The 26,508-nt window shown below is 39.9% G+C and overlaps 2 protein-coding genes across 3 annotated transcripts in view; one reads left to right on the top strand and one right to left on the bottom strand.

Annotated features, from left to right (window-relative positions):
- The window catches only part of NDUFAF2 (NADH:ubiquinone oxidoreductase complex assembly factor 2), a 94,389-nt gene extending 74,612 nt beyond the window's left edge, over nucleotides 1-19,777 (bottom strand). Inside the window, exon 1 of the mRNA XM_081089606.1 lies at nucleotides 19,591-19,777. Coding sequence (XP_080945732.1) covers nucleotides 19,591-19,717 — 127 coding nt within the window. The 5' untranslated portion in view covers nucleotides 19,718-19,777. The remainder of the gene's footprint in view (nucleotides 1-19,590) is intronic.
- Nucleotides 19,778-19,895: 118 nt separating this feature from the next.
- ERCC8 (ERCC excision repair 8, CSA ubiquitin ligase complex subunit) overlaps nucleotides 19,896-26,508 on the top strand; it is a 42,564-nt gene continuing 35,951 nt past the window's right edge. Inside the window, exons 1-2 of one of the 2 annotated variants that reach the window (XM_081090166.1) lie at nucleotides 19,896-20,028; nucleotides 22,726-22,821. Coding sequence is in view for 1 of the 2 variants with exons in the window: in XM_081090165.1 (XP_080946291.1) it covers nucleotides 19,952-20,028; nucleotides 22,726-22,821 (173 nt within the window). In the remaining variant the exon portion in view is untranslated. The remainder of the gene's footprint in view (nucleotides 20,029-22,725; nucleotides 22,822-26,508) is intronic. The other variant, XM_081090165.1, reaches the window with a different exon arrangement.

Below are 26,508 nucleotides of genomic sequence, written 5' to 3'. Positions count from 1 at the left end.
TGTGCTTTAGAGATAAAACATTCCTCTGAATGGCAATTGAACAGATGGAAATTTTCATTTTTGGTTAACTGATGGAAGAATTGGACCAGTACCTAAAATGACATTGAAATGAAGTGCAAACCCCCTCCCACAAGAAGGAAACAGATGCATCACTCCAGATATAAAATAAATTATTGAAGAGTGCATATATTATATTGGTAGCATTGTATCCAACTGTACATCTGCACAGTGTTTTAGTCTCCTGGTGAGAGAACAGACATTTCTGAAAGAGAAAATAGGCAACTATTGAAGTGAGTCAGATAAGTATACCATTTAGGTAAGAAAAGCCAAACAACACTTGACTGAATTTGAAGTTATTCATGCTGAGAGGAAAAAAGAACCATAAATTATACTGATTCCAATGCCCTAGAACTTATACATTAATTTAAATGTGGTAGATTCTGAAATATAAAACCACATTTCAAGATATTTTTAATCTTAAATCAGAACGAATAAAAAATATGTAACTAACTTAAGACTAAAGGAGTTAGCGTTGAACACCTGCCTTAATCTGACAAAGAAGTAAGTGATATATCAAACTAAAACTACATTCCTTAAGCTATGATTAGACTGGACCCACAGAATAAGTAGCTAAAGGAGACCTTTTTGATAATTTAAAGTTAATAACTGACCCTATGAGTTAAGCTTTTTAAGATGAACTCCTTTTATAAGTTCCAATTCCATTTTCTGACAATGCTGTCCTAGTTGGTACTTTGTCAGTTCTTGCTCATTCTAGAGCTGATCCAAGCAGGCAGCTTACACCATCCTACACTTCCACCTCAGTCTTCTTATCAATCCTTTCCAGTCTTTCCCAACTCATTAAAACTTTAGTCCAGCTACAGAGGAAATATGAGTATACCAGTTTTAGAGGGTAGGTAAGAACGCATTCATTAAGCAGGTTTTGTTATTTTGTTTTGTTTTTTAAGGTATAATCTTGATTGCCATTGAGCCAGCAACACTCCTGTGTTATAAGGGGATCGTATAAGAAAGTGTGATCAGGTAATGTAGATGATGATTGAGGATGCCAACAGAATAAATTCTGAGGTTAGTACCTAAAAGAGAAAGAGTCAAAAGGAAAAATGTTTATAAAGATTTTATAGTTAAAATATAGAAATTCTACCTTTTTATTTATTAAGGCAATCATCACAGTATAGTAAGATTTTACTAAATATCTAAAGTGATAGAATATTTTATCAGACATGACTTCCAATCATACTGTGTTTAATAAGGATTCACTATCTTGAAGACCAGATGAATTATGTCTCTCAGGACTATTAAAAGAGTATGGGTGAGAAAAATATGTCCAGTGAAACCCTATAAAATATTAGTGGAGAGCAGATATCATGGGCACAATGAATTATAAGTCTGTATTGGCACATAGTCTTCCTAATGGTATTCCCTTTGGAAATAAAGTTGCACAGGGTAGTCATTCTTTGCATTCTCCCAATCATTTTTAAACACAGGCAAATGTGAAACAGAGCTCATTAAAAAGAAATAGAAAGACAAATATAACCTAAAAGTAAAAGTATAAGGAGGCTGGGCCCATCTGGACTTATTATACAGAGAAAAGCCTTGAGGGGAATAGCTGGGAATATGGGATAGGAGAACTAGTTAGAAGGTAATTGGGAAAGGGGAACTCGAATTGGTTCCCTCCCTGGGGTATTTCTGCCAAGGAAAGAGAATAAGAATAAAACCTTTACGAGTAGTATCATGTGGTGGCTGGACACCCAAACAGAGTCTGTTGCTAGAAAAAGGACACGGTATAATATGGTAATGATTCACAGAATAAGATGTGAACCAGAAACTGTATTTTGTCCTTCTGACTCATTTTGGTGCTCTCTCTCTCTTATTTAAACAGAAGTTGCTCTCTGGTTTCTAGCCACTCTATTACCCATTCTCTGTTAGCCATATATCTTACTGTCATTCTGTAATAATTCTTATATTAATACTAGAGGCCCAGTGCATGAATTCGTGCACGGGTGGGGTCCCTTGGCCTGGCCAGTGATTGGGGCTGTCTCGCCCAGTCCGGGAGGGAGGGACCATGGGAGGTTGGCTGGCCTCAAGAAGTTGGCTGTGGGAGTACACTGATCACCAGGGGGAAGCTCCTGTGTTGAGCATCTGCCCCCTAATGGTCAGTGTGCATCATAGCGACCAGTCGACTGGTCATTCGGTCGACCGGTCGTAATGGTCGCTTAGGCATATATATATATATGTATATGTATATGTACATATGTATATATACACACACACTGAGTGACCAGATTATTATGACCACCTGATGTTTGTAGGCAAATTAGTCGTACACTGCATCATATGGGATATGGAAGCTGAAGGCCTGTTCGAACACCTCTGCTGTCTGCAGTTACCAAGATAAAACGTCTCCATTTCGCACAGGAACACAAGGATTGGACAGTCAAGCATTGGAAAAAAGTCATGTGGTCCGATGAATCACGTTTCCAGTTGCATCATGCAGATGGCAGAGTGAGAATTTGGTGGAAACAGCATGAAAGCATGCACCCCATATGCATGAGTACAACCCTTCAAGCTGGTGGGAGCAGTGTTATGGTTTGGGGCATGTTTTCCTGGCATGATTTGGGCTCTTTAATTCGTGTGGAACAACATCTGAATAGCACAACATACCTAAGTATCGTTGCTGATCAGGTTCATCCTATCATGTTGATGGCCTATCCCAATGGAGATGGCTTCTTCCAACAAGACAATGCGCCATGCACAGTGCTCATATTGTGCAGGAGTGGTTTCAAGAACATGAGGGAGATTTTACCTTGCTTAGGTGGCCCCCACAATCACCAGATCTCAATCCAATTGAGCATTTGTGGGACGAAGTTAAATGAGCCATCAGGCAGCTGGTTCCACAAACATCAAATCTCACAGAACTGGACAGTGCTATTCATCAGGCATGGTGTCAGATTCCTCGCATCATTTTTCAATATCTCGTGGAGTCAATGGCAAGAACAATCGCTGCAGTATTGAAGGCAAAAGGTGGCCCAACGAAGTACTGATGGGGTGGTCATAATAATCTGGCCAGTCATCATAATATATATCCCACGTTCAAAGGCTGTTAAATCACATTGTTTACCTATATCTTCAGAAAAATATCACTTCTACTGTCGTGGTAAACAACCTGCTTCTCTATTTATAATGGTCTAGCCCTCTAGCAACTTCAGCATGAAATTATAGCTAATTTGCCTAGAAACATCAGGTGGTCATAATAATCTGGACACTCAGTGTGTGTGTGTGTATGTATATATATTTGTATGTATAGACTAGAGGCCTACCCGTGCACTGGTGGGTTCCCTTGGCCTGGCGGCACCCTCTTGCAATCCAGGACACCCCCTCGGGGGATGTCGGACTGCCAGTTTAGGCCTGATCCCCACAGGCTAGGGCGAGGGACCTCACAGGTGCACGAATCCATGCACTGGGCCTCTAGTATGCATATAAGATCTTTGGTTAATCTCTTCTTGCCTCCCCTCTACCCCTTCCCTCTGAGATTCATCAGTCTGTTCCATGTTTCCATGCCTGTGCCTTGAGTGTCTGCCCCCTGATGATCAGTGTGCATCATAGCTACCGGTTGAACTGTTGCTTAGGCTTTTATATACACAGACTAGAGGGCCAGTGCACTAATTTGAGCACGGGTGGGGTCCTTCTGTGTGGCCTGCAGGGATCAGGCCGAAAACCGCAGTTGAACGCTGCCTACAGGTCCTACCTGCTGATCCTGCTCATCCCAGCCCCACTGTGCCTGTTGCGGGCTCGTGCCCAATCAGTCCTGATTGGGAGAGGCTTGCACTGCCGCAGCAGCGCTCACCAGCCATGATGAGCTCTGTGTCTGGCACCCTCCCAAGGGGAGTATCCTGCGGGATCAGGCTGAAACTGGCTCTCTGAAATCCGCCTGGGCTCCAGATTGCAAGAGGGCACAGGCCAGGCTGAGGGACCCCACGGGTGCATGACTGGGACAGGGAGGGGCTGTGGGAGGGCTCCAGGGCATGTCTGGCCCTTCTTGCTCAGTCCTGATCAGCCAGACCCCAGCAGCAAGCTAACCTACCGGTCGGAGCATCTGTCCCCTGGTCATGTGTCAGTACTTCATTCCTTCTTAAAGCTGATTGCACGTCATAGTGACTGGTCAACCAGTTGACTGTCTGCCCCCTGGTGGTCAGTGCACGTCATAGCGAGTGGTTGAGCAGCCTTAGCATATCATTAGCATATTACACTTTGATTGGTTGTTCGGTTTTTCGGCCATTTGGTCTATTTGCATATTACCCTTTTATTATATAGGATGAGCACAGGTTTAATTTAATAGGTAACCTAAAACAAAGATTTCACAAAACATTTAATGTAATCAGGTGTTTTATTTCTAGTGGTCACGGGTCATGAGACTAACAGAAGAGGCTGATGGAACATAACCAAGGAGCCAGGTGAAAACTTCTAATCCACAGGGTAAGACAGCAGGTAGAGATCTTCTTAAATGAGGTTAGAAGGAGAGCGAAAGGGCTAACCTGAAGAAAGTAGTATATTTTCACATCAGGTTAAGTCTATTTCTAATTGCATTACATTACCAGGTATCAATTGATATTTATGATTCTTATTTTGATTCTGTATGTTGTCTTAACAAACATAATTTCAGCATGTCATTTACTGACATTAAACATGAAATAAACTAATCTATATATATAAAAGGCTAATATGCAAAGTGTCCCCTCCGGAGTTCAACCAGGAGACTAGGAGTTCAATCGCTCACTATGATGTGTGCTGACCACCAGGTGGCGGCGTGGAATGAAGGAAGGCCCTGGCCGGCGGTTGGCGGCTTGCAGCCAGGGAAAGGAAAGGCCTGACCAGCAGCTAAAGGCCCTGATCGGCCCTGATCACCAGCCAGGCCTAGGGACCCTACCTGTGCACAAATGTCATGCATCAAGCCTCTAGTATATGAATAAAGCATTTCTAAATATGGTTTAGAAAGTGATGAAAGATAACCTTTGAACAAACATTATAGACCAAAATTCTGGCAGGTCTGATGGGAGGCAGCATTTACTTCTCTAAGTGGAAAGCTTCAGATGGGGCAGAGAAAAGCTGGAGTGCTATTTATGAAACCATATGTGGCAAATGAACATTAAATCTACTCACCTCTCATTGAAAAGGAGCACTAGAGACAAGCTCTTTAATCTCTTTGTCCATCTTTTTTTGGGGGGACAAATGATTAGCATATTTTTAATACTGACAAGTTACATACTCTTAATTAAGCACTGGATCCTTCAATACTATAAAGATTTCATAATATTCTTTAGCAATCATTTATAACAATTTTAATTTTTTCTATCCTGTTGTCTTCTAACATTTTTTATTTTTCCTATCAAAAATCCAGCCAAAAAAGACAAAAAAAATCATGTATTTCATTTATGCTGAAAACATGAGCTGATACAGTGCACTCAAATATTCAAAATTTTTAAAAATATATTTTATTGATTTTTTACAGAGAGGAAGGGAGAGAGATAGAGAGTTAGAAACATCGATGAGAGAGAAACATCGATCGGCTGCCTCCTGCACACCTCCTACCAGGGATGTGCCCGCAACCAAGGTACATGCCCTTGACCGGAATCGAACCTGAGACCTTTCAGTCCGCAGGCTGACGCTCTATCCACTGAGCCAAACCGGTTAGGGCAAATATTCAGAATTTTACATCACAAATCTGACTATAATGGGTCTCCTAAACTTAAAAATCCCATTTAACAATAATTTATCTAGCAAAAAAATTAAGTGGCTTATGAAGGTTTGGTAAGGAATTTTCCAGTTAGGTTATACTATGGGAAGGAACCCAGAGAAAGGTATCACTTAATGTGTGGAACATTAATAGGAGAGAAAAATTGGACTTTTGCAGAAAGAAAGTATGATCACATAGATTAGGGTTAAGTAACAATATCTTTCACTTTGGAGGGAGCACATGACTCAAACCTCCGTAACATTTTTATGGTTTACTCAATAGCCAAAGTCTTTGCAAAGTCTCTGATTCCAACATTCAGCTTATTCATAGGAAAAAAATATGTTTTCAGCATCTTGAGAGCAAATAAAATTTTATAAGTCTATTCCACATATTTATTAAACAAAGGGAACATTTTTTAAAGGTCAAGCTACTATAGTTCCAAAACAGCAATAATTTCTTATTGCTGAAACAATCTGGAGTTTTCACATCTTATTTCATAATTTTCAGAAATAGATATAAAAGAATTATCCTCCAAAATTATACATACTAGAAAGAAGAGAAAGTGATCACTGAATTTTTTTGTCCCTTCAGTATTAGTTTCTTAAAGGACACAGTAAACATTAACAATTATAATTGTCCTTAACAAAAGTAAAGCTTTAGATTTGTAGGTTTATTTATTCATTCATACAAAATTATAATTGCCCAAAATGGTCCTGAATTTGCTACCTTTTCAACGATTTAAGCATTAACTACAAATTTAATTTTGCTGGCTCCAAACTTGACCCAGACTCATTTCTGAGACTCCCAGATTTAAAATTTTGACTATTTTCTATTCCTCAAAAAGAATTATGTGGGTATCACTTATTGGCTGAGAATCACGTTAAGTACTTGGTTGCCAATAACTTAGCAGGCCATTTCGCAGGTGGCCCATTAATAAGCTGTTCTCCAAGATGATAATACCCCATTTAGAGGCTCCTATTTTATTTATTTAAGAATTTTTGTTCTTGCTCAGTATTTTATTTAAAAATATAAAGAGGAGGGAATCCATGCACAATAAAAGTAAAAATAGAAAGGGAGATCCTGAAAAGATTTTATTTGCTAATGGATGTAAAATGGTAGACATTAAGATAATTCAAAAAGAAAAAGGGAATTTTATTAGTTGTAAATAATGTTTAATTATTTAATTTTCTAATTACTCTAATGTCACCGACAGTTTATCAAATTTATCTTCCAGTTTATAATTCAAAAGTAAGTCATCCAAATAGAGTTCAATTATGTGTTTAACTCCAATGTTAGCAGTCTTTTCATCATACCTAATTTGAACTAGACAAATGGTTAAATAGCTGACTAAAATCTGACATTGGCTTTGACCCATTTACCTTTCTTATAATTTAACCAATTGTTTTTATAGTATTTCTGATTCAGTTATTTTCCTCATTTGGACATCCTGCTTAAATGAAAACATCTTAGTGAAGTCATACACAGTTATAAGAATATTGCACAACACGGTCAGACAGACTTTTTTATTTATGAGTTTCAAAAGAGACTCACCAAAACTTTGTGTTGATGAACATGTGTCACAGTTATAACACAGTATTGGGCCACTATTATAGGTATGTGTCAATATTTCCATTCTGAACCTTGCTGCTTTCATAATTTTGTGTACTAGCTATAAAGCTTGATTTGATTCTGACAAACAGATTACTTTCAAAAGAAAAACAAGTACAAAATAAAGTAATACAGCACTAAAGAAAGTTCAATTGGTATAAAAGAAGAGTAAGGTATTTATTGTGTAGTGCATACTAATAAAAAGTAGCATGCTAAAAAATCACTTTAAAGATCATTTTTGTTAAACTATACTGGGAAAGTATAGCTTGAGTTTTTAGGAGATTTGGGACAGTAATAATCTCAGTTGTCTCATCTATAGTTGAAAAAAGTAATCATTCAAAAGACCCTCTATTTATAATTCATATTTGGGAGGAAAATATCTTAAAAATACACATATGTATATACACAGAGACAAAAGAGGTTAAAAATTGAAATAACTTAATGATTTCTTTATCTTCTTCAAGCTGGTCATGTTGTTTCTGATATAATAAAAAAAAATCAAAGTAAAAACATTTTAATTTTCTAGCAGAGTAACTTTAGTGTTTAACAAAGAGGAAAAAATGTGGAATTATTTTAATTAGAAATACTTTTTAATATAAATTATGTTGCTCATTGGAAAACTACAAATGCAAAGTCAGTGCTCTCACATGGAAAACTTAAAGGTCAAGCAAGTAAATTTAAGATTCAGAGTTGGAAGATACCTTTGTAAGAGTTATGAAGGAAAAAGATGGCTCTATTAAAAATGGATTTAGAGCCCTAATGAGTGTGGCTCAGTAGTAGAGCATTGGCCCTCGGACCAAAGGGTCAAGGGTTCGATTTCCTGTCAAGGGCATGTACCTGGGTTGCAGGTTCAATCCCTGGCCCCCAGGCATGTGCAGGAGGCCACCAATTGATGTATCTCTCTCACATTGATGTTCCTTTCTCTCTCTCTCTCTCTTCCTTACCTCCCTCCCTCCCTCCCTTCTACTCTGTCTAAAAATCAATGAAAAAAATATCCTCAGGTGAGGATTAACAACAACAAAAAAATGAATTTAGAAATGAGGGTGCTGTCTTACCAGCAACCACTTTTCTTTGGTACAGATGGTTAAGTGGTCAAAAGAAGTCTTGTGGGCAAGAGTGCTTTGGTATTCTTGTATTGAAGATCAAGTATTTTTGACCTTCAGTTATAATATATACTAGTTTCCAATTTTTGAGGAAAAGTATTTTTCATTTTAAAACTAGAGGCCTGGTGCACGAAATTTGTGCACGGGGGGCAGGGGTCCCTCAGCCCGACCTGCACACTCTCCAATCAGGGAGCCCAAAGGGGATGTCCTACTGACGGCTTGGGCCCACTCCCCGTGATTCTCTGCTCTCTGTGGGGCCTGCCTGCTCCACACCATGGCGATGGGCAAGCAGGCCCTGCTGGGTGCTGTCTGCGGGCGCACTTGCCTGCTCGCTGGTCACTGCGGCAACGGCCAAGCAGGCCCTGCTGGGTGCTGCCTGTGGGCCGTGCTTGCCTGCTGGGCTCACGTTGCTGGATGACACCGCCAGTGTCCTGCCCTGGCTGCTATGGGCGCCACCATCTTTGTTGCGGACTGATGGTTAATTTGCATATTATTCTTTTATTAGGTAGGATGCTTATACTTAATTATACTGTTAAGTGTATTTACGAAAGCACTTGAAATATTTTATTACAAACTAGATCTTAGTATCTAAAGGAGGGTAATTTTTGGAAATGACATTTCTAAAAAATAATCTTAAATATATACACACACTTCTAGTGTTCCTGGCCCATATATGATATTCAATAACTATTAAAGAGATGAATGAAAATGGCAGAAGGTGGTCCTACTTTTGGTGGACTGCCTCCCTAGATAACACATAGGCATAAAACAATATATCTGATTTTTTAAAAGGTACTAGTTGGACCAATGTAAGTTCCATTTCAAAGACTTCAGAAACAACATTTTAGAAAAAGAAAATAAAAAATTTTAGAGGTAAAATTACAAGGAAATCTTTTAGGTTTAATGTGAAACCACCTCAAGGGCTTTCATATTCTGCAGGGACTACTTTTTTTTGCTCTGCTGCTTAAGAAAGAGAAGCAGCAGAAGCACTGAAAGGAAGGAAATGAGGTAAGATAAGCCAAAGTCTACCCCTGTGGAGTCTCCTTCTTTCAATTTAACAAACACTAACTAAATATCTAGTATATGGTAGGCACCAACTCTCATTTCATTCAGAGTAAATACTCACTTGCATTGCTATTCCCTCTGACTGTGAGGCATTCTTGCTCCAGATATCCACTTGACTAACTTCCTCACTTCCTCTAGTTTTGTTCAAAATGTTACCATCTAAACCAAACTACCCTAACCATCCCATTAAAAATTTCACCCCAGCCCCTACTTCCAGTACTCCTGATTCCTTTACTCTGATTTAATTTTCTTTTTCCCTTAGAATTACTATACTGTGACAATTATGTAAGTTTCTATGTATATATATTTTTTATCATCTGACTCCCTTAGTTACAACGCAAACTCAAAAAGGGTATGGGTCTTTGCATATTCTATTTATTGGTATATGTCATGTCTGGAACTATACCTGACACACAGTGGGTTCTCAACAACTATCAGTCAAATAGATAAACAAGCTTTCTTAAACACCTGCTACAATCCAGATATTGTCCAGGCTAACAGTCAAAGAAACAGCTACAAAAGCAATCACCTATAACACAATGGGGACATATTTTACAAATATAGCATTAGTTGAACACAAAGTGAAACTGCAAATGCTGCAAAATATGCTTTCATGAAGTCTATGAAAGCAATATCCTATCTAATAAAAGGGAAACATGGTAATTACCGAACCTCCGCTACCCTTCCCATTGGCTAATCAGGGCAATATGCAAATTAACTGCCAGCCAAGATGGCGGCCGGCAGCCAGGCAGCTTGAAGCGAACATGAGGCTTGCTTGCTTCAGTGAAGGAGGAAACCAACGTTCCCCGCCTGCCGCTGCCGGCCTCTGAGCTTGCAGTTTGAAACATTGTTACAAATATAGAAGCTCAACAAAACTCCAGAAACCTGCTTTCAGCCAGCTGGGATCTCAGAGCTGGAGTTGAAACAGTGTTTCGATTATAGAACCCAAACAAACCAGATACCTGCTTTCAGCAGCAGAGGCCTAAGAGCTGAAGCCAAGCCTCAGAGCTAAAGCTGGCCCAGAATAAAAAAAAATAAAGAAAGAAAAAAAAAGGAGCGGTTGGGAGCTTCCGTCACCCGCCAGCCTGAAAACAGCCCTCATCCCCTCACCCAGACTGGCCAGGCACCCCAGTGGGGACCCCCATCCTGAAGGGTGTGTGACCAGCTGCAAACAGCCATCATCCCCTCATCCAGGCTGGCCAGGCACTCCAGTGGGGACCCCCACCCTGATTCAGGACACCCTTCAGGGCAAACCAGCTGGCACCCACCTGTGCACCAGGCCTCTATCCTATATAGTAAAAGGGTAATATGCCTCCCAGCACCGGGATAGAGCTTCGGCCTGCAGACTGAGGGGTCCCAGGTTCGATTCCGGTCTGGGGCATGTGCCTTGGTTGCGGGCACATCCCCAGTGGGAGGTGTGCAGGAGGCAGCTGATCAATGTTTCTCTCTCATCGATGTTTCAAGCTCTCTATCCCTCTCCCTTCCTCTCTGTAAAAAAAAAAAATCAATAAAAAAATATATTTAAAAAAGAGTTATGCTTTTTAGCCTTGGCTCGGTGGCTCAGTTGGTTGGAGCGCCGTCCTATACACCAAGAAGTTGCAGGTTTGATTCCTGGTCGGGCACATAGCTAGGTTGTGGGTTCGATCCCCAGTCAGGGTGCATATGGGAGGCAACCAATGGATGTTTTTCTTTCACTTTCTCTAAAATTAATAAAAATATATCTTTGAGTGAAAATTTTTAAAAAAAAGAGTTGTGCTTTTTAATAAACCAAAGAAAATAAATAACTTTATATGATATATTCAGCTGAGAAAGAAAAGGTTAATCAGAATCTCTGGCAAAGGATGCAATTGGTCACTTGGACCACAAGATGGAGGCACCGCCCTGACTGGTTTGGCTCAGTGGATAGAGCATCGGCCTGCGGACTCAAGGGTCCCAGGTTCAATTCCAGTCAAGGGCATGTACCTTGGTTGCAGGCACATCCCCCGTGGGGGGTGTGCAGGAGGCAGCTGATGGATGTTTCTCTCTTATCGATGTTTTTAACTCTCTATCCCTCTCCCTCTCTGTAAAAAATCAATAAAATATATTTTTTAAAAAACTGATCAGTTGACTGAATAATAAAATACTCTCAATCCTGCCTATGCAGATTTGTATTCAAATATAATAAGAAGCTAATATTTATTAAAAAAAACAACAACAAGATTGAGGCACCAGTGAACTTGAAGGCAATAAAGACAAAAGGTAAGAAAGAGCTTCTTGAGCGTTAAAATTACAAAACTTTAATTAAAGTATACATTCCTAAATAATTTTATAAAAATGGAAATTTATTCTAACAATCAAATAGTGAAGTCTGCAGTATGGTTCTGTAATAATTCTCTACCTAAGCACATTCAATTGTCAAATCTCAAAAGCAAACATGTCAACCCAATTTTGTAATTCTTGCAGAGTGACCAACACTTAAAGTCTTCAAATAGCAACAGAAATGAATTGAACTGAGCAGTACTTTGAAAAGTAAGAGGGCTAAGTAATAATTTCACATGATTTACATTGTTGCAGAGAAACTGGGTTCTATGCAAAGAAATACAAATAGGCAAACATAATACAAATGGAGTACATCACTAAACGACCTTGATAAATCAACACTAGATATATTATTTTTCTCATTAGTTATAATTCTTCCACCAATACAGTAAACATGACAAGTCTAAGGAAAGGTGTCTAATTCACAATATTTAATAATTATTATTATCACTAGAGGCCCAGTGCACAAAAATTTGTGCACTCGGGGCGGTCCCTCAGCCTGGCCTGTGACCTCTCGCAGTCTGGGACCCCTCATGGGATGTCCACCTGCTGGCTTAGGCCCGCTCCCTAGGGGATCAGGCCTAAGCTGGCAGTCAGACATCCCTCTGGCAGCCCAGGAGCCCTTGGGGGATGTCCACTTGCCAGCGGGGAGCAGACCTCAGCTGCAGTTGGACATCCTTAGCGCTGCTGAGGAGGCGGGAGAGAATCCCGCCACCACCACTGTGCTGGCAGCCGCCAGCCTGGCTTGTGGCTGAGCAGAGCTCCCCCTGTGGGAGCTCACTGACCACCCGGGGACAGCTCCTGCATTGAGCATCTGCCCTCTGGTGGTCAGTGTGAGTCATAGTGACCAGTCATTCCCAGTCATTCTGCTGTTAGAGTCAATTTGCATATTACCCTTTTATTATATAGGATAGAGGCCTGGTGCATGGGTGGGGCCTGGATGGTTTCCCCTGAAAGTGTCCCAGATCAGGATGGGGGTCCCGGTGCGGTGCCTGGCCAGCCTGGGTGAGGGGCTGATGGCTGTTTGCAGGCTGGCCAAGAACCCAAGCGGGGACCCTCACCCCATGAGGGTGTGGGCCAGCCTGGGTGAGGGGCTGAAGACCGTTTTCCGGCTGCCCACAGCCCCTTCAGGGTGGGGGAGTCCTGCTGGGGTGCCTGGCCAGCCTGGGTGAGGGGCTGATGGCCGTTTTCAGGCTGGCCACGCCCTCCAGCAACCCAAGCTCCCAGCATCTCCTTTTTTTCTGGGATTTATTTATCTTCTATAATTAAAACTTTGTAGACTTGAGCAGAGCCCAAGACCGGCCAGGGCAGGTGGGAAGCTTGGCTTCCTCCATCACTGGGGGCAACCCAAGCCTCCTGCTCGCTCCAGCTCTGTAGCCATCTTAGTTGGGTTAATTTGAATACTCACTCCTGATTGGTTTGTGGGCGTGGCTTGTGGGCATGGCTTGAGCATAGCAGAGGGACAGTAAATTTGCATGTTTATCTTTTATTATATAGGATTCTTATTGTTATTAATATTACTATTCTCAATGTAAAGTAATTATGAAATCCTCAATGCAAAAGAGGACAAGTACCAATTTTCTCTTACATGAAATATTTTCAGCCTCACTTAGAAATAGATATAACATAGCTTAGTCACCCATTCATTAACAGTTTACATTTCTTCTCTAAAAGTCTAATATTTCCTTGGCAGGGAAAGGCAGAATTCAAGATTAAGATTCCTTAAATTCATTTTAAAGCTAGTATAAAGGACTGGCATGCTTGACTGTGAACACATTTCCTCCTTCTGCTTTTCTCTTGGATGAAGGTATGACACAGATGTGGTTCTACTAGTGTGAGATAGGAGTGCAATCAAAAACTCCAGGGATTTGTTGGTATTTATCCTTCACCAAAATACAGTGTTGAAGTATATGCATACACACACAAATTAAGGGAATTTAATAAGCAACTGAAATAGTCTCAGAGGAAACACTATTAAGAAATGAAATTTTAAAATAAAGACCAGAAAAAAGTACAACCTTCTGATAACCCTGACACAACCTATTTAAAAAATTTAACCCAGCCTGTGTGGTTCAGTGATTGAGCATCAACCTATGAACCAGGAGGTCACAGTACAATTCTTGGTCAGGGCACATGCCGGGGTTTTGGGCTCGATCCCCAGTGTGGGATGTATAAGAGGTAGCCGTCGATGTTTCTCTTTCATCATTAATGTTTCTATCTCTCTTTCCCTCTCCCTTCCTCTCTGAAATCAATACAAAAAATATTTTTTAAAAGTTTATAATTATTATTTTATATTCCAAAAAATTTTAAAGAAAGTTCAACTTTTTTTAGATACCCCTGAATAGAAGGCATGTTTTCGCTAAAATAATAAGATCTTTTAGGATAATCTATCAATTTGATGATGTCCATAGTGATGATTATATGTTCACTAAAAGCTCAAGATAGTATTACTTACTGCTGGTAAAATTATATGCATGATTTTTAAATTTTTTGGTCAATTCTTTAAAATACAATTGCTACTTACATCATTGTGCATTACTGACTAGGAATAACTCATAGTGTCATTTTAAAATTCTTGTCTTAAAAGTTAGCAGGTAATAAAGCAATAATGCAGGGTTTATTTGGAGGAAATATATATATAAATCCAATTATTTTAGAAAAAAGATTCCTCTCTGAAATCAGCTTGAAGAAAATATTTAATAATCTGACAACCTTCATTCTTTAAAACAATTCTGCCACCTGCTGGAAAAATCGAAAATGTCTTCATTATTTCCTAAATGTTAAGATTATCACATTCAATCGAGCTGTATCAGGATCTTCCAATTACCCACTGAAACAAGACACACCTTCTTAATAATTTTGACCATTTAATTTGTCTAATTCTTAATAACTATGTCTTTTTTTGTTTTTGTTTTTTTGCTTAACCTCACCCAAGGATATTTTCCCATTGATTTTTAGGGAGAGTGGAAGAGAGAGGGAGAGAAACATCGATGTGAGAGAGGCACATTGATTGGTTGCTTCCCACACACCCATGGGCCAGGGCCAGGGATCGAACCTGCAACTGAGGTATCTAACCAGGGACCCTTCAGTCTGCGGCCAATGCTCTATCCACTGAGCCATACCAGCTAGGGCCTTAATAACTATGTCTTAACTGAATATTAAATTATTAAAGTTCTTAGTATATTTAAATACTGAATACAAATAGGTTGAGGTGAAATCATCAAAAACAGCTAAATAAGTACATATAACAGTGGATGATGCAAGTTTTGAATTATCAGATGATATGTTCATCCTAAAAGGAAAAAAAAAACTAGATTGGGTATCTTAACGGAAGTTTGATGCCAACAATAAAACTAAACTTAGAAGGTCACTGACTATGCTAAGTTCAAATAGGAATCACTCTAGAAAAGTTAGGGAATGGCATGAGAGTCTTTTAGTCTCTGAAGAATAATTTGGCCTATTTATCATAAATAAAAATATACCTTGCCCTGGCCAGGTGGCTCAACTGGTTGGAGTGTGGTCCTGTACACCAAAAGGTTGTGGGTTCAATTCCTGGTCAGGACACATACCAAGGCTGTGTGTTCCATTCCTATTCCGGACACATACTGGAGGCAACTGATTGATGTTTCTTTCTCATATTGATGTTTCTCTCTCTCTCCCATTCCTCTCTCTCTAAAAAAATCAATAAAATCATATCCTCAGGTGAGAATTTAAAATATTTATCTATTTATCTTAATTGCCTGTTTTAAGATTTTCTAAAACAACTTTATCATTTCCTGTGGTTTAAAAAATATTTTTGTTTTTATTTTTATAATTCTGGGTCCATAAATATCTCAATTCATTTAACAGCTGTTTTTTGAGTAACTACTCTGTACCCAGGTACGTATACATGACTCTCATTTAAGTATTCAGAACGAAACAATCACCCATGTTTAAGATGAGGATAATAATACCTAGTTATATGGTTATTGTAGATACATGAAATAATCAGAGTTCACACTGAATGTATGCTATCTTTCATTAATGTAAGCATTACTAAAAAGATTGGAGGCTATGTTGAGAACAAAGAGAAGAAAATATATTTCTAATTTGTTTCAAATTAAATATGCAAACTTCAGTCTAAAATAGCCACTGATTTATGTTTATGTTATTTAACTTCCCAAATCTTATTGAGTTTACTAAAGAATCTATCTATATATATAAAAGCCCAGCAACCAAATGGTGGAACGACCAGAACGACTGGTCGACCAGTCGCTATGATGCACACTGACCACCAGGGAGCAGACACTCAACGCAGGAGCTGCCCCCTGGTGGTCAGTGCGCTCCCACAGGTAGGAGCACCATGTGGCTGACCAGGATGAGCAGCGCTCCCACAGCAGGTCGATCACCGCAGGCCACAGCCCCCACAGTGCATGAATCCATGTACCGGGCCTCTAGTACTATATGAGGGGGTATATAGCTAAACTGTGAAACAGATAAAGGTACTAATAGGTCAGAAACTAAGGCCAATAAATCTAAGATACATAGAATGAATATATTTTGCATAAAGCAGTGCTGAATAAATATCTGTCACATGAGAAAAACAATAAATGATACAGGATGAGATGGAAGGCAAACTCAGCAGTGCTGACTGGCCTGTGAATCAGCACAGACATACAGGCTACACTGGAAAGAATCTATATGGGTTTCTCAAAAAGAAGTACTGAGAAAATCCTATGCTTAGAGCAGCAGGACTGAGAGCAAGGGCAAATAAGTGGTAAGAGTCAAGTCAAAGGAATTTGGAAATGCCACCAGTGCCCCCACAGGGAGTTCTAGCTATCACTAATATGAACTGCTTGTAAGATGTCACAAAATAAGGTTAAAAGAAAATCAAAAGACTCTTAACAATAGAATGTGCTAAGTATCCCAGTGAGCTCCATCCCCCTTTCTCAAAGGCTACTACAACTCTGACTTGATACTGACACTTAAGATTCCCATTTGCAGAGGCTGAAAGTGAAGGCATCCTAAATACTAAGTACAGTTCTCCCAGAGAAATTCTATCACAGCCCTGTAGGAAGACACAGGCTGTAGCATTCACTCAGACCTCACTTGATAAAAATAGCCAATTTCAAGTAAAATGGAGGCTGTGCTGTAAAACACATCTAAGGAGGGTAGTCAAGAATAAGAGAACATAATTAACAAAAAACATAAAAATCAAGATTACTAAAGTAACACTAAGTTTACCACTTATTACAACAAATATGAATGGGTTAATGCCATTATTTTTTAAAAAACAAGTAGCATCCTGTTCTGGTACCTCAGTTGGTTAGAGCATCGTCCCTGATATACGAAGATTGCAGATCCCCAGTCAGGGGATATATAAGAATCAACCAATGAATGCATAAATAAGTGAAACATAAATCTGATGTTTCACTCTATTCTGTCCTCTCTAAAATCAGTCAATACAATTTTTTCTTTAAAGAAATAGTTTTTGCCCTAGCCCGTTTGGCTCAGTGGATAGAGCATCAACCTGGGGACTAAGGGTCCTGAGTTCGATTCCGGTCAAGGGCACATGCCTGGGTTGCTGGCTCAATCCCCAGTAGGGGGCGTGCAGGAGGCAGCCAGTCCATGATTCTCTCTCATCTTTGATGTTTCTATCTCTCTCTCCCTCTCCCTTCCACTCTGAAATCAATAAAAATATATTTAAAATACCTTTTAAAAAAATAAAGAAGTAGCTTTTTTCTAACATCCACTAATTAAAAAAGCAGAGGTTTGTGTGTTGGGCAGGGAGGGGGGAATCAACATAAAGAGAGAACCCATAAATTACAAGAGGCTTAAAAACATCAGCAATCAAAATGTAAAGAAGCTCAATTTATACAAACTGCAAAAATAAGAAAACAAATCAATCAATAAATAAGACCATTATAGGACAACCAATGAAACATGTTCTCAGGTGAGGATAAAAAATAAAATGTAAAATAAATAAATAGCAGGCATCACTGTTACCTTCTATCCACTGCTATCTCTGCCTTTCCAGCCAACCAATTTCATTTTGGGAACATCAGCTTTAGCTCAGTATTAAAAAAAGTAAGAGTAGAATTACTATTTAGCAATAAAAAGGAACTGACACAAGATGAAACTCAACTGCATTGTGCTATGTGAAATAAACTAGATTCAAAAGACTACACCCATATAATTCCATTTAAATGATATTCTAGGAAAGACAAAACCACAGGGACATAAAACAGATCAATGGTTACCAAGGTCTGGGTGTGGGGTGAGGGAATGAAGCACTAAGGGGTAGGAGGGAATTTGCCGGGTGTGGTGCGGAGTGGAGGGTGGGCGGTGGGTGAAGGAACTGTTCCGTATTTTGATTGTGGCAACGATAGTTACATGACTCTAAGCATTTTTCAAGAATCATAAAACTGTACACCAAAAAGTATAAAATTTACTGAATGTAAATTATACTTCAATTACAAGTCAATCTGATGTTTTGCGTATTTTTAAATGTTACTGATAACTTATAGAAAAGAAATATCTTTCTCTCTGCTTAAAATCTGCCATAGAATTCACTACGCAAGCTTCTCCGTGGACTTTTTTTTTTATTTTTAAGAGCTATTCCTTGCGCTGAAAGAGTCTAGCAGCTCATCAGGGAAACATCTAAAATAATAAACTAAGTTACAGAAAAAGGCTAGGCAAAAAATTTTGAGTGGTAAATCACAGAATGCACTTTCTATGTGCCGTATGAGGAAGGAAAAAGCAATTCCCTTTGTCAAGAGTTATGAGAAATGAATGGAACACAATTTGGGGTAAGTCTTACTGCTTCTCAATATAATGGTCATTATTATCATCTCTAACTTTGAAGTGAAGAGGCTGAGACTCGTGGAGGACAAATAACTCCATGATCCCTCAACTCTTAGATGCCAAAGCTGGAATTCTAAGCCAAGCCTTTTTGACCCCAAAGCCTAAGATCTTTGGCATCTTTGGCATAACCCCACAGAAGAGGTTATGACTACCGCTAGGTGACGGGATTTCAGCGCACAGGCACGCCCCTAATTCCTCACATTTCACTAAGTACGTACTTCGCAAGACTTCTATACAGAAACCTCACGATTTAGAGCCACGTACTGTAAAGTGAGCTCTACGGTAAAGGGACCGTGGGGTGAAAACTGGCAGGAAAGGTAATGTGGGGCCTTGCGGGGACCCCTTTTCCACTCGGTCAGTGTGCACTGACATAGTCTGCTGGGTTTGGGTTGTCAGGAAGGTGACGCACGGAGACAGTCCGGAGCTACTGAAAGAAAGGTCAACGCGCAGACAGACGCCAACAGAGGCGCTTAAGATACTCCCCCTTCCGTTACTCCGCTCCGGCCGGTCCCAGCGGGGCACAGGAGGAGGAAAGGCCCCTTTTCTGCCGCTCGGAGGACCTTGGCTAAAGACCTCCGTGGACTTGCCCCTTCTACGTCGCCCAAAGGCAAGGACCAACACTGGGCGTCAGATGCCCGCGTGGCGGCCGCGCGGGGAGAGACCGGGGTGCGCCGAGCTCGCGGGGGTCCGGCCGGGAGCGCGGACCAAAGGCTGCGGCGCACGGACGGCGGGCACACACCGCGCCGGGCCGCGACACGAAAGCGATCAGTGAAAGCCACCAAGGTGAACGGGTGGCGGGGCGAACGAACTCGGACAGTCCCCTCAGGTGACAACACAGTGTCGCACGTTGCATTAGTTTACGAGGCGCCCTTACTTTTCCCCCAGTTCCTGATCGCGCCGCCGTTGCCCTCGCTGTCATCTCACCTCTCCAGTTCTTGTACGCCGGGATATAGTAGTATTTGTTCCCGAAGTGGTCTGTGCCCACTAGCTCCTTCACTTCCTTGGACAGCGCTCTCCACACGGTGCGGAACAAATCCTGAGACCAACCCATGTCGGCCCCCCCAGACAACAGCGCGAGCTGCACCCGAATCCGCTGCGACAGTAACAAGAACGCCCCGCCCATCAGCCCGAGAACTCCCACTTGCCTCACGCCCTCCCAGTAACGGCGCTCACCATTCGTCAGATGGCTTCTTGGTTCTACCAATGGGAGGCTCCGTTGTTAGAGCCCCGCCCCCGAGCCCTGTCATGGCCGCGTCCAGGGTACCTACTTGCGCAGGAGACCGGGATGCTAGGGTTTTTGTCGGCGCGACAAGCAGGATTGGACGACCCTCTTCACCTACGAAGAGCGGAGTCCACGCGAAGGTATAGAAAACATTACTCTTTTTTTCTAATAGGCCAGTTAAAAATTGGACCAGTAGGTGTGTTACCCTTGCCTCACACTTTCTGGCCTTATTCTCGATCACTTTCCTCTGACCAAACTCGGCTTTACTCTTCTTTTGGCGCCTGTACCAAAATTCCGTGTATGTACACGCATGTAGCTAGAATGTATAAAAATGCCAGCCTCCCAGAAGGAAAGCAGATATTCAATATAAAGCATATTGTTTGCTCCAAATAGTTTAGGCACAGCGAACCGTTCTCATCCCAGAAACCAGGCAAGGGCCAATCTTGCAAGCAAGCCTTTCTAAGGATAGCAGTTTCAGACTTGCTACATTAACTTTTTTTTTTTTTTTTTTGCACACCTTCCACACATACCTCACCACTGTTTCCCTATCTTATTACCCTCCCACTTTCCCTTCATTTTAACCTCTCATAGTTCCCAAACAATTCAGTCCTAAAGTCTTCAGGTTGGACAGAGGTAGACTTCCAAACAGGAATGAGGTTGGCCCAGGGTGATATTTCAGAGCCCGAGGAGGTGGTCTCAGCGTGGGAACTCACAAGCTCAAGGCGATACGGGTGTTTGGGGGAGCAGAAATCGAAGCCCAAGCCTCCTGAGTAGCATCCTTGTTGGCGAAGGGGATGGTAGCGATGATGGGAGCTTAGTTATATACAGGGGGACTGACCAGATAAATAAACACATTAATGATAATGAAAGCCATGTTTCTCATTGTTAGAAGAGAACTCAAGGCAGGGATGATTGATTACCTTGGCACATGTTTGTTTGATATTTTACTTGTTACAAGAAACACATATTACTGTCATAATTTGAATAATCATCAAATGGAAAAATGGAAGAAATGGAATTTCAATGGGAAAAACTATTTTTTGGTGGAAGTTCAGAAATGTCAGGACAGCATGGTGATCTGGAGGGAAAAAAAGTCAGAGTTCAGATGCAGTTCAGCTAATTATTAGATGAATGACCTTGGGAAAATTACTTATATCTTAGTTTAAAATTCAGGAAAAGCATTCAATAATGCTTTTCCTACTATCTAGGAAATCTGCCAGTTAGGATTACCACTACACTTACTATTACCACTGATTTCAGTGTCATTAAATAGCAGGTTTTTAATATTAACTGTTATTGTTATTGGGCAAGGTCAGAGAAGTAGCAAGTGAACCTATGGCTAAACTGTCTTCCAGAAGACAAAGGGCCATCTTTAAATCAACTTGCTACTGCTAACATGATATCCAGAATGCTTTAAATTATTAGTACTGCCATAAAAATATCAGTTTGAAACTTTTCTAGCACTGCATTGTTTTAAAAAAACTGATTAATTTGGTGGGGTAACCATTTCATATAAATTAGCATCATATTCATCAATAATGAATTTAAAAACCATTCTGGTTAAATTAATGTAAATTATTTTTAACATGCAAGAGATTGAGACAAATTTTGATAGTTAACATTCACTAGGCACTTATTATATCTAAGCATTGTAATGAGCACTTTTTATGTATTAACTCATTTAATTGCCTGACCAGAATAATGATGGTTTACAGTTATGGAATATCAGAAATTTCATTCATCTTAATTTATGAGAGTACTTATTAATTTTATTTATAAATATTTAATTGGCTTTATTTAAGTGTGCCTAATTGTTGAGTTAAACATACTCATTTTATATTTATACTTAAGGCATAAGAAATACTCATGGGAATTTATTTAACATACTGTAATTTAAGCTTTTGTCCACTAGGTGTCCTCAGCTGAATTTATCAATTTAAATTTTCATGAAAATATGTCTCTAAATATCTGAATAAAAACTTAATAAAATACACTCTTTAAATTAAGTTTAAAGGACTGGATAAAGAAGATGTGCCACATATACACAATGGTCTACTACTCAGGCATAAGGAAGGATGAAATAGCACCATTTGTAACAACGTGGATAGACCTTGAGAACATTATGCTAAGAACCATATGATTTCACTCATATGTGGGATATAAAACTGAAACTCATGAACACAAACAGGAGTGTGGTGGTTGCCAGAGGGAAGGGGTTCGGGACTAAGAGGGTCCTAATATATGGTGACAGTAGAAGATTTGACCTTGGGTAGTGAGCACATGGTATAATATACAGATCTTGTAACATAGAAACCTACATTTAAAACCTATATATATTAAGTTTAAGATAGTACTTCAGGAAAAATTCTTTACATGTAATTGTTTTGTATTATATACAAAATACATGGTATTTTGATATTTTAAAAATTTGTGTAAGGTCTTTAAAAATCCATAAAAATTTTTGGATGTCTGGTAGAAAGAGACTTAAGCATTACTTGCATTTTTTTAAGTCTCCCCTACCCCCCAAGGATATGTCTTTATTAATTTTAGAGAAATAGGAAAGCAGGGAGAGAGAAAGAAAGAAATATGGATGTGAGAAACACTAGATTGAACCCACAACCTAGGTATGTGCCCTGATCAGAGTGAACCTGTAACCTTTTTGGCCTGTGGGATGATGCTGCAACCAGCTGAGCCACCTGGCCAGGACCTACTTGTGATTTTTGTACTATCTGTACTCTTAGTAAGATTAAGGACATTTTTTATGTTTGAATTATTTTCTTATTGTTTAATTTTATCTTTCCCCCCCCCTTATTTAATTTTTATATATTTTTTTAAAGGGTTTTGGGACTGGAGTTAAACAAAGACAGAGATGTTGAAAGGATCCACAGCAATGGAGTTAACAGCCTGGACATTGAACCTGTTGAAGGGAGATAGTAAGTTTAAACATTTTTCTTTCTAAGTGAGAAACAGTAAAATCTTGCTTTCAGATTAATTATGTAAAGGTTCATAAATAATTAGTAAAAATTTTAAGTTTTAGAATTTTAATCTGGTATTACTAATTTTAAATAAATACAGAGCTTCACACCTACAAAATTTTTCCATGTAGACATTTCCAAACTACTTAAATATAAATATATTCATTTTTAATTCAGAAAGCGTTTAAGTGCTGGGATATGTAACTGTAGTTGCTACTCTCAAGGAAACTGATGGGGGAGGGAATATTAAAAAGTAAAAGTATATTTTAAAACATTAAGTTTTAAGCAAACCAGACTTTTATTTGGTTTTACCACTTATTAACTGTGTGACCACTTATCAACTGAGTGACTATGAGCAATTTATCTAACTTTTTAAAGTCTTAGTAGCCTTAGCTATACAATGGGAACAATAATACCAACAAGTTTATTGTGAAGATTCATTGAGATTATATATATAACACTAGAGGCTCAGTGCACAAAATCCGTGCCCTCTAGGGGGTGGGTCCTCAGTTCGGCCTGTGCCCTCTCGCAGTCTGGGAGCCCTTGGGGGATGTCCAACATCCATAGCACTGCTGTGGAGGCAGGAGAGGCTCCCGCCACCACTGCTGCACTTGCCAGCCATGAGCCCCGCTTCTGGCTGAGCAGCCCTCCCTCTGTAGGAGCACACTGACCACCAAGGGGCAACTCCTGCATTGAGTGTCTGCTCCCTGGTGGTCAGTGCGCTTCATAGCAACTGGTCATTCCGCCGTTGGGCTGAAACCAGCCTCGGACATCCCCCGAGGGGTCCTAGATTGCAAGAGTGCACAAGCCAGGCCAAGGGACCCCACTGGTGCACTATCGGGGCCGGGGAGGGATGCAGGAGATTGGCCAGCCAGGAGGGACTGCGGGAGGGCTCCCCGACGTGTTCAGCCTGTCTCGCTCAGACCTGATCAGCCAGACCCCAACAGCAAGCTAACCTATGGGTTGGAGAGTCTGCCCCCTGGTGGTCAGTGCATGTCATAGCGAGTGGTTGAGTGGCTTAGCATATCATTAGCATATTACACTTTGATTGGTTGAATGGCCGACCGGACACTTAGAACATTAAGCTTGTATTATATAGGGTGATTAGCATGGGACCTGGCATATCATTACTGGTTGCATTACTCCTACTAATCCAAAGCATTATCACCTATACTTTTATACCATTTGGTCCATTTCCCACACAACAGCTGAAGTGCTTGGAAAAATGCAAATCAAAACATGTCATTACCCCACTTAAAATTCATCTTGACCCCCACATGACTACAGGAAAGTTCAAAACCCTTCATGTAGTCTATCCTATGTAATGAAAGCTTAATATACTAAGTGTCCAGTTGTCCATTCAACCAATGAAAGCATAATATGTTAATGATATGCTAAGGCGGCTCAACCACTCGCTATGATGTGCACTGACCACCAGGGGGCAGACAGTTGACTGGTCGACTAGTCACTATGATGTGCACTGACCACCAGGGGGCAGATGCTCTGACTGGTAGGTTAGCTTGTTGCTGGGTCCAGCGGATTGGGTCTGAGCGAGATGGGCCGGACACAAACTGAAGCCCTCCTGCGGTCCCTCCCCGGCTGGCCAACTTCCCGCATCCTCTCTGGCCCTGATCATGCACCAGTTGGGTCCCTCGACCTGGCCTGAGCCCTCTCGCCATCTGGGACCCCTCGGGGGATGTCAGAGAGCCAGTTTCAGCCTGATCCCGCAGGCCAGGCTGAGAGACCCTACTGGTGCACAAACTCGTGCACTAGGCCTCTAGTTAATTATAATAAGTGTAGAAGTAACTAAAGAAAAGTTTATCATGTCTTATGTGTAGCATATATGTAATGAAGTATTATTACTATTACTATTATTAACATTAAAATAAGCCAAGGAAGGTTTCATAGAATTTTATTTTTCATTTCCAGCTTCTGTCCTGGCCTCACATAGTAGTATATGAGAAACATGAAGAGTAAACAAATCCTCACTTTAACACATGGTTAAATCTAAAAGATGACCAGTGATAACTCTTTACTTTTTCCTGACCTTTTCAAGGCTTAACATAACACCTTCCATTCAAGGGCAGCTGTAGGGCATTTATATATAATATAATGCAAATATGAACAGCTAATTTCTTTTGGTCCTGGATTCTGGTGGAAGAATGTTTAGTACAGATTCTCCAGCCAGCCATGTGGGATAATGATCAGTTGTCTCATCTGTGAAAATACATGAAGCTAGTAGGCTACCAGTTGACAGATTCATTGAGAAATGTGGGAAATTCTAGATTATATGTGCATGAAATATGTATGAGAAATATAAGCTGAGGAGTCTTTTTACAGAGCATATAAAGAAAAGTCAAGATTCTCGCTGCAATGTTTTCCCCTTCATTGCGTGGTAAAAATCTACAACTATTCCATTGTTTGCTAAGACTTGTATTTTACATCAAACCCTTTTGGTAGCAAAGAGAGAAATAAAAAGCAAATTGTATATTAATGGAAAATTAAATGCTGATATCCTTTTTCTTAAGAAAATCAATGTACATGAAACTTGCCCTAAATACTTGTTAATATTTACCAGCCACCATGAGAGCTGTAGTGAATTCACTGAAAACTGGAATGAAAACCAGGATACACAAATCTGGTAAAGAAGTATTTATTTCCAAAGTTAGGAGTTATTTTAAGACATCAGCCTAAAAATAACATTTTAATAGGTGCAACTGCATAGAGTACATTTGCATGTCATTCTGTAAATCTTTTCTTTTATATCTTCTCAATTCTTATAATTACTTTTATTCCTCTTTAATACCAGGTTACCTTTTCCATATAAAAACATAAAGCTGTATCTCTTACTGGGTTTACTCTATTACATAATAATAATCTTACTGTTAAATAATGTCCATACCATCATGTAGTTCAAGTACAGTTAATTCCGATAATGGTTCAGTTTTTTCATCCAATTACTGGAATCAAGGTTTTGGAAGTCATTCTAGTAAAGATGAAACATTTGGCATTATTGTAAATACCATTTAAATTCAGTTTAAGAATTCAACTTTAAAAACATTTGTTTTTGTTGTTATAATACATGTAGTGCTGTGATTTGAGCATTTCACAAAGCTCAAATATAAAGCATAAAGGTTTTTGAAATTGGTTGTGGAACACATGTAACTCACATCTGTATCCAAATAAGCTGTAACACTTTATCAACCAAACTAAAAGTTGTAGATGTTAAACTTTATAAATATTTCTGTATAGACATAGAGTAAAAACTACACATGTAATGAAGCTAACGAATAAAAAAAAAACTATTTGCCCACCATCAGTTGGACTTTGGAACTCTTTGATCAAACAATTTTGAAGAACTGCTTTTAAATTAACCTAATTGTTCTACAAATTGGTATTGAATTTTTCTTAAAACAAGTCTGTAAATTGGTGCTACTTAAAACATGCTGCTATTTCATGAACCCTTTGTAACTGGTTCATCACAAGATAAGGAGCTTGTACCAGAATGTAAATCTACTATGTCACTAAGCACACAGATTAGATGAGCTAAGATTTTTTTTTGTAGCAAGACTTTCTCAGTGAAGAAAGTGTGTTCATTTCTGGCACAAGCTGTTTATGGACAAGTACTTTAAATAGCAAAGAAGT

Source organism: Myotis nattereri, assembly GCF_964212035.1.
Source record: "Myotis nattereri genome assembly, chromosome: 4".
Classification (NCBI taxonomy): Eukaryota; Metazoa; Chordata; class Mammalia; order Chiroptera; family Vespertilionidae; genus Myotis; species Myotis nattereri.
The sequence above is the reverse complement of the archived record's forward strand: the minus strand, read 5'-3'. Positions and strand labels throughout refer to the sequence as shown.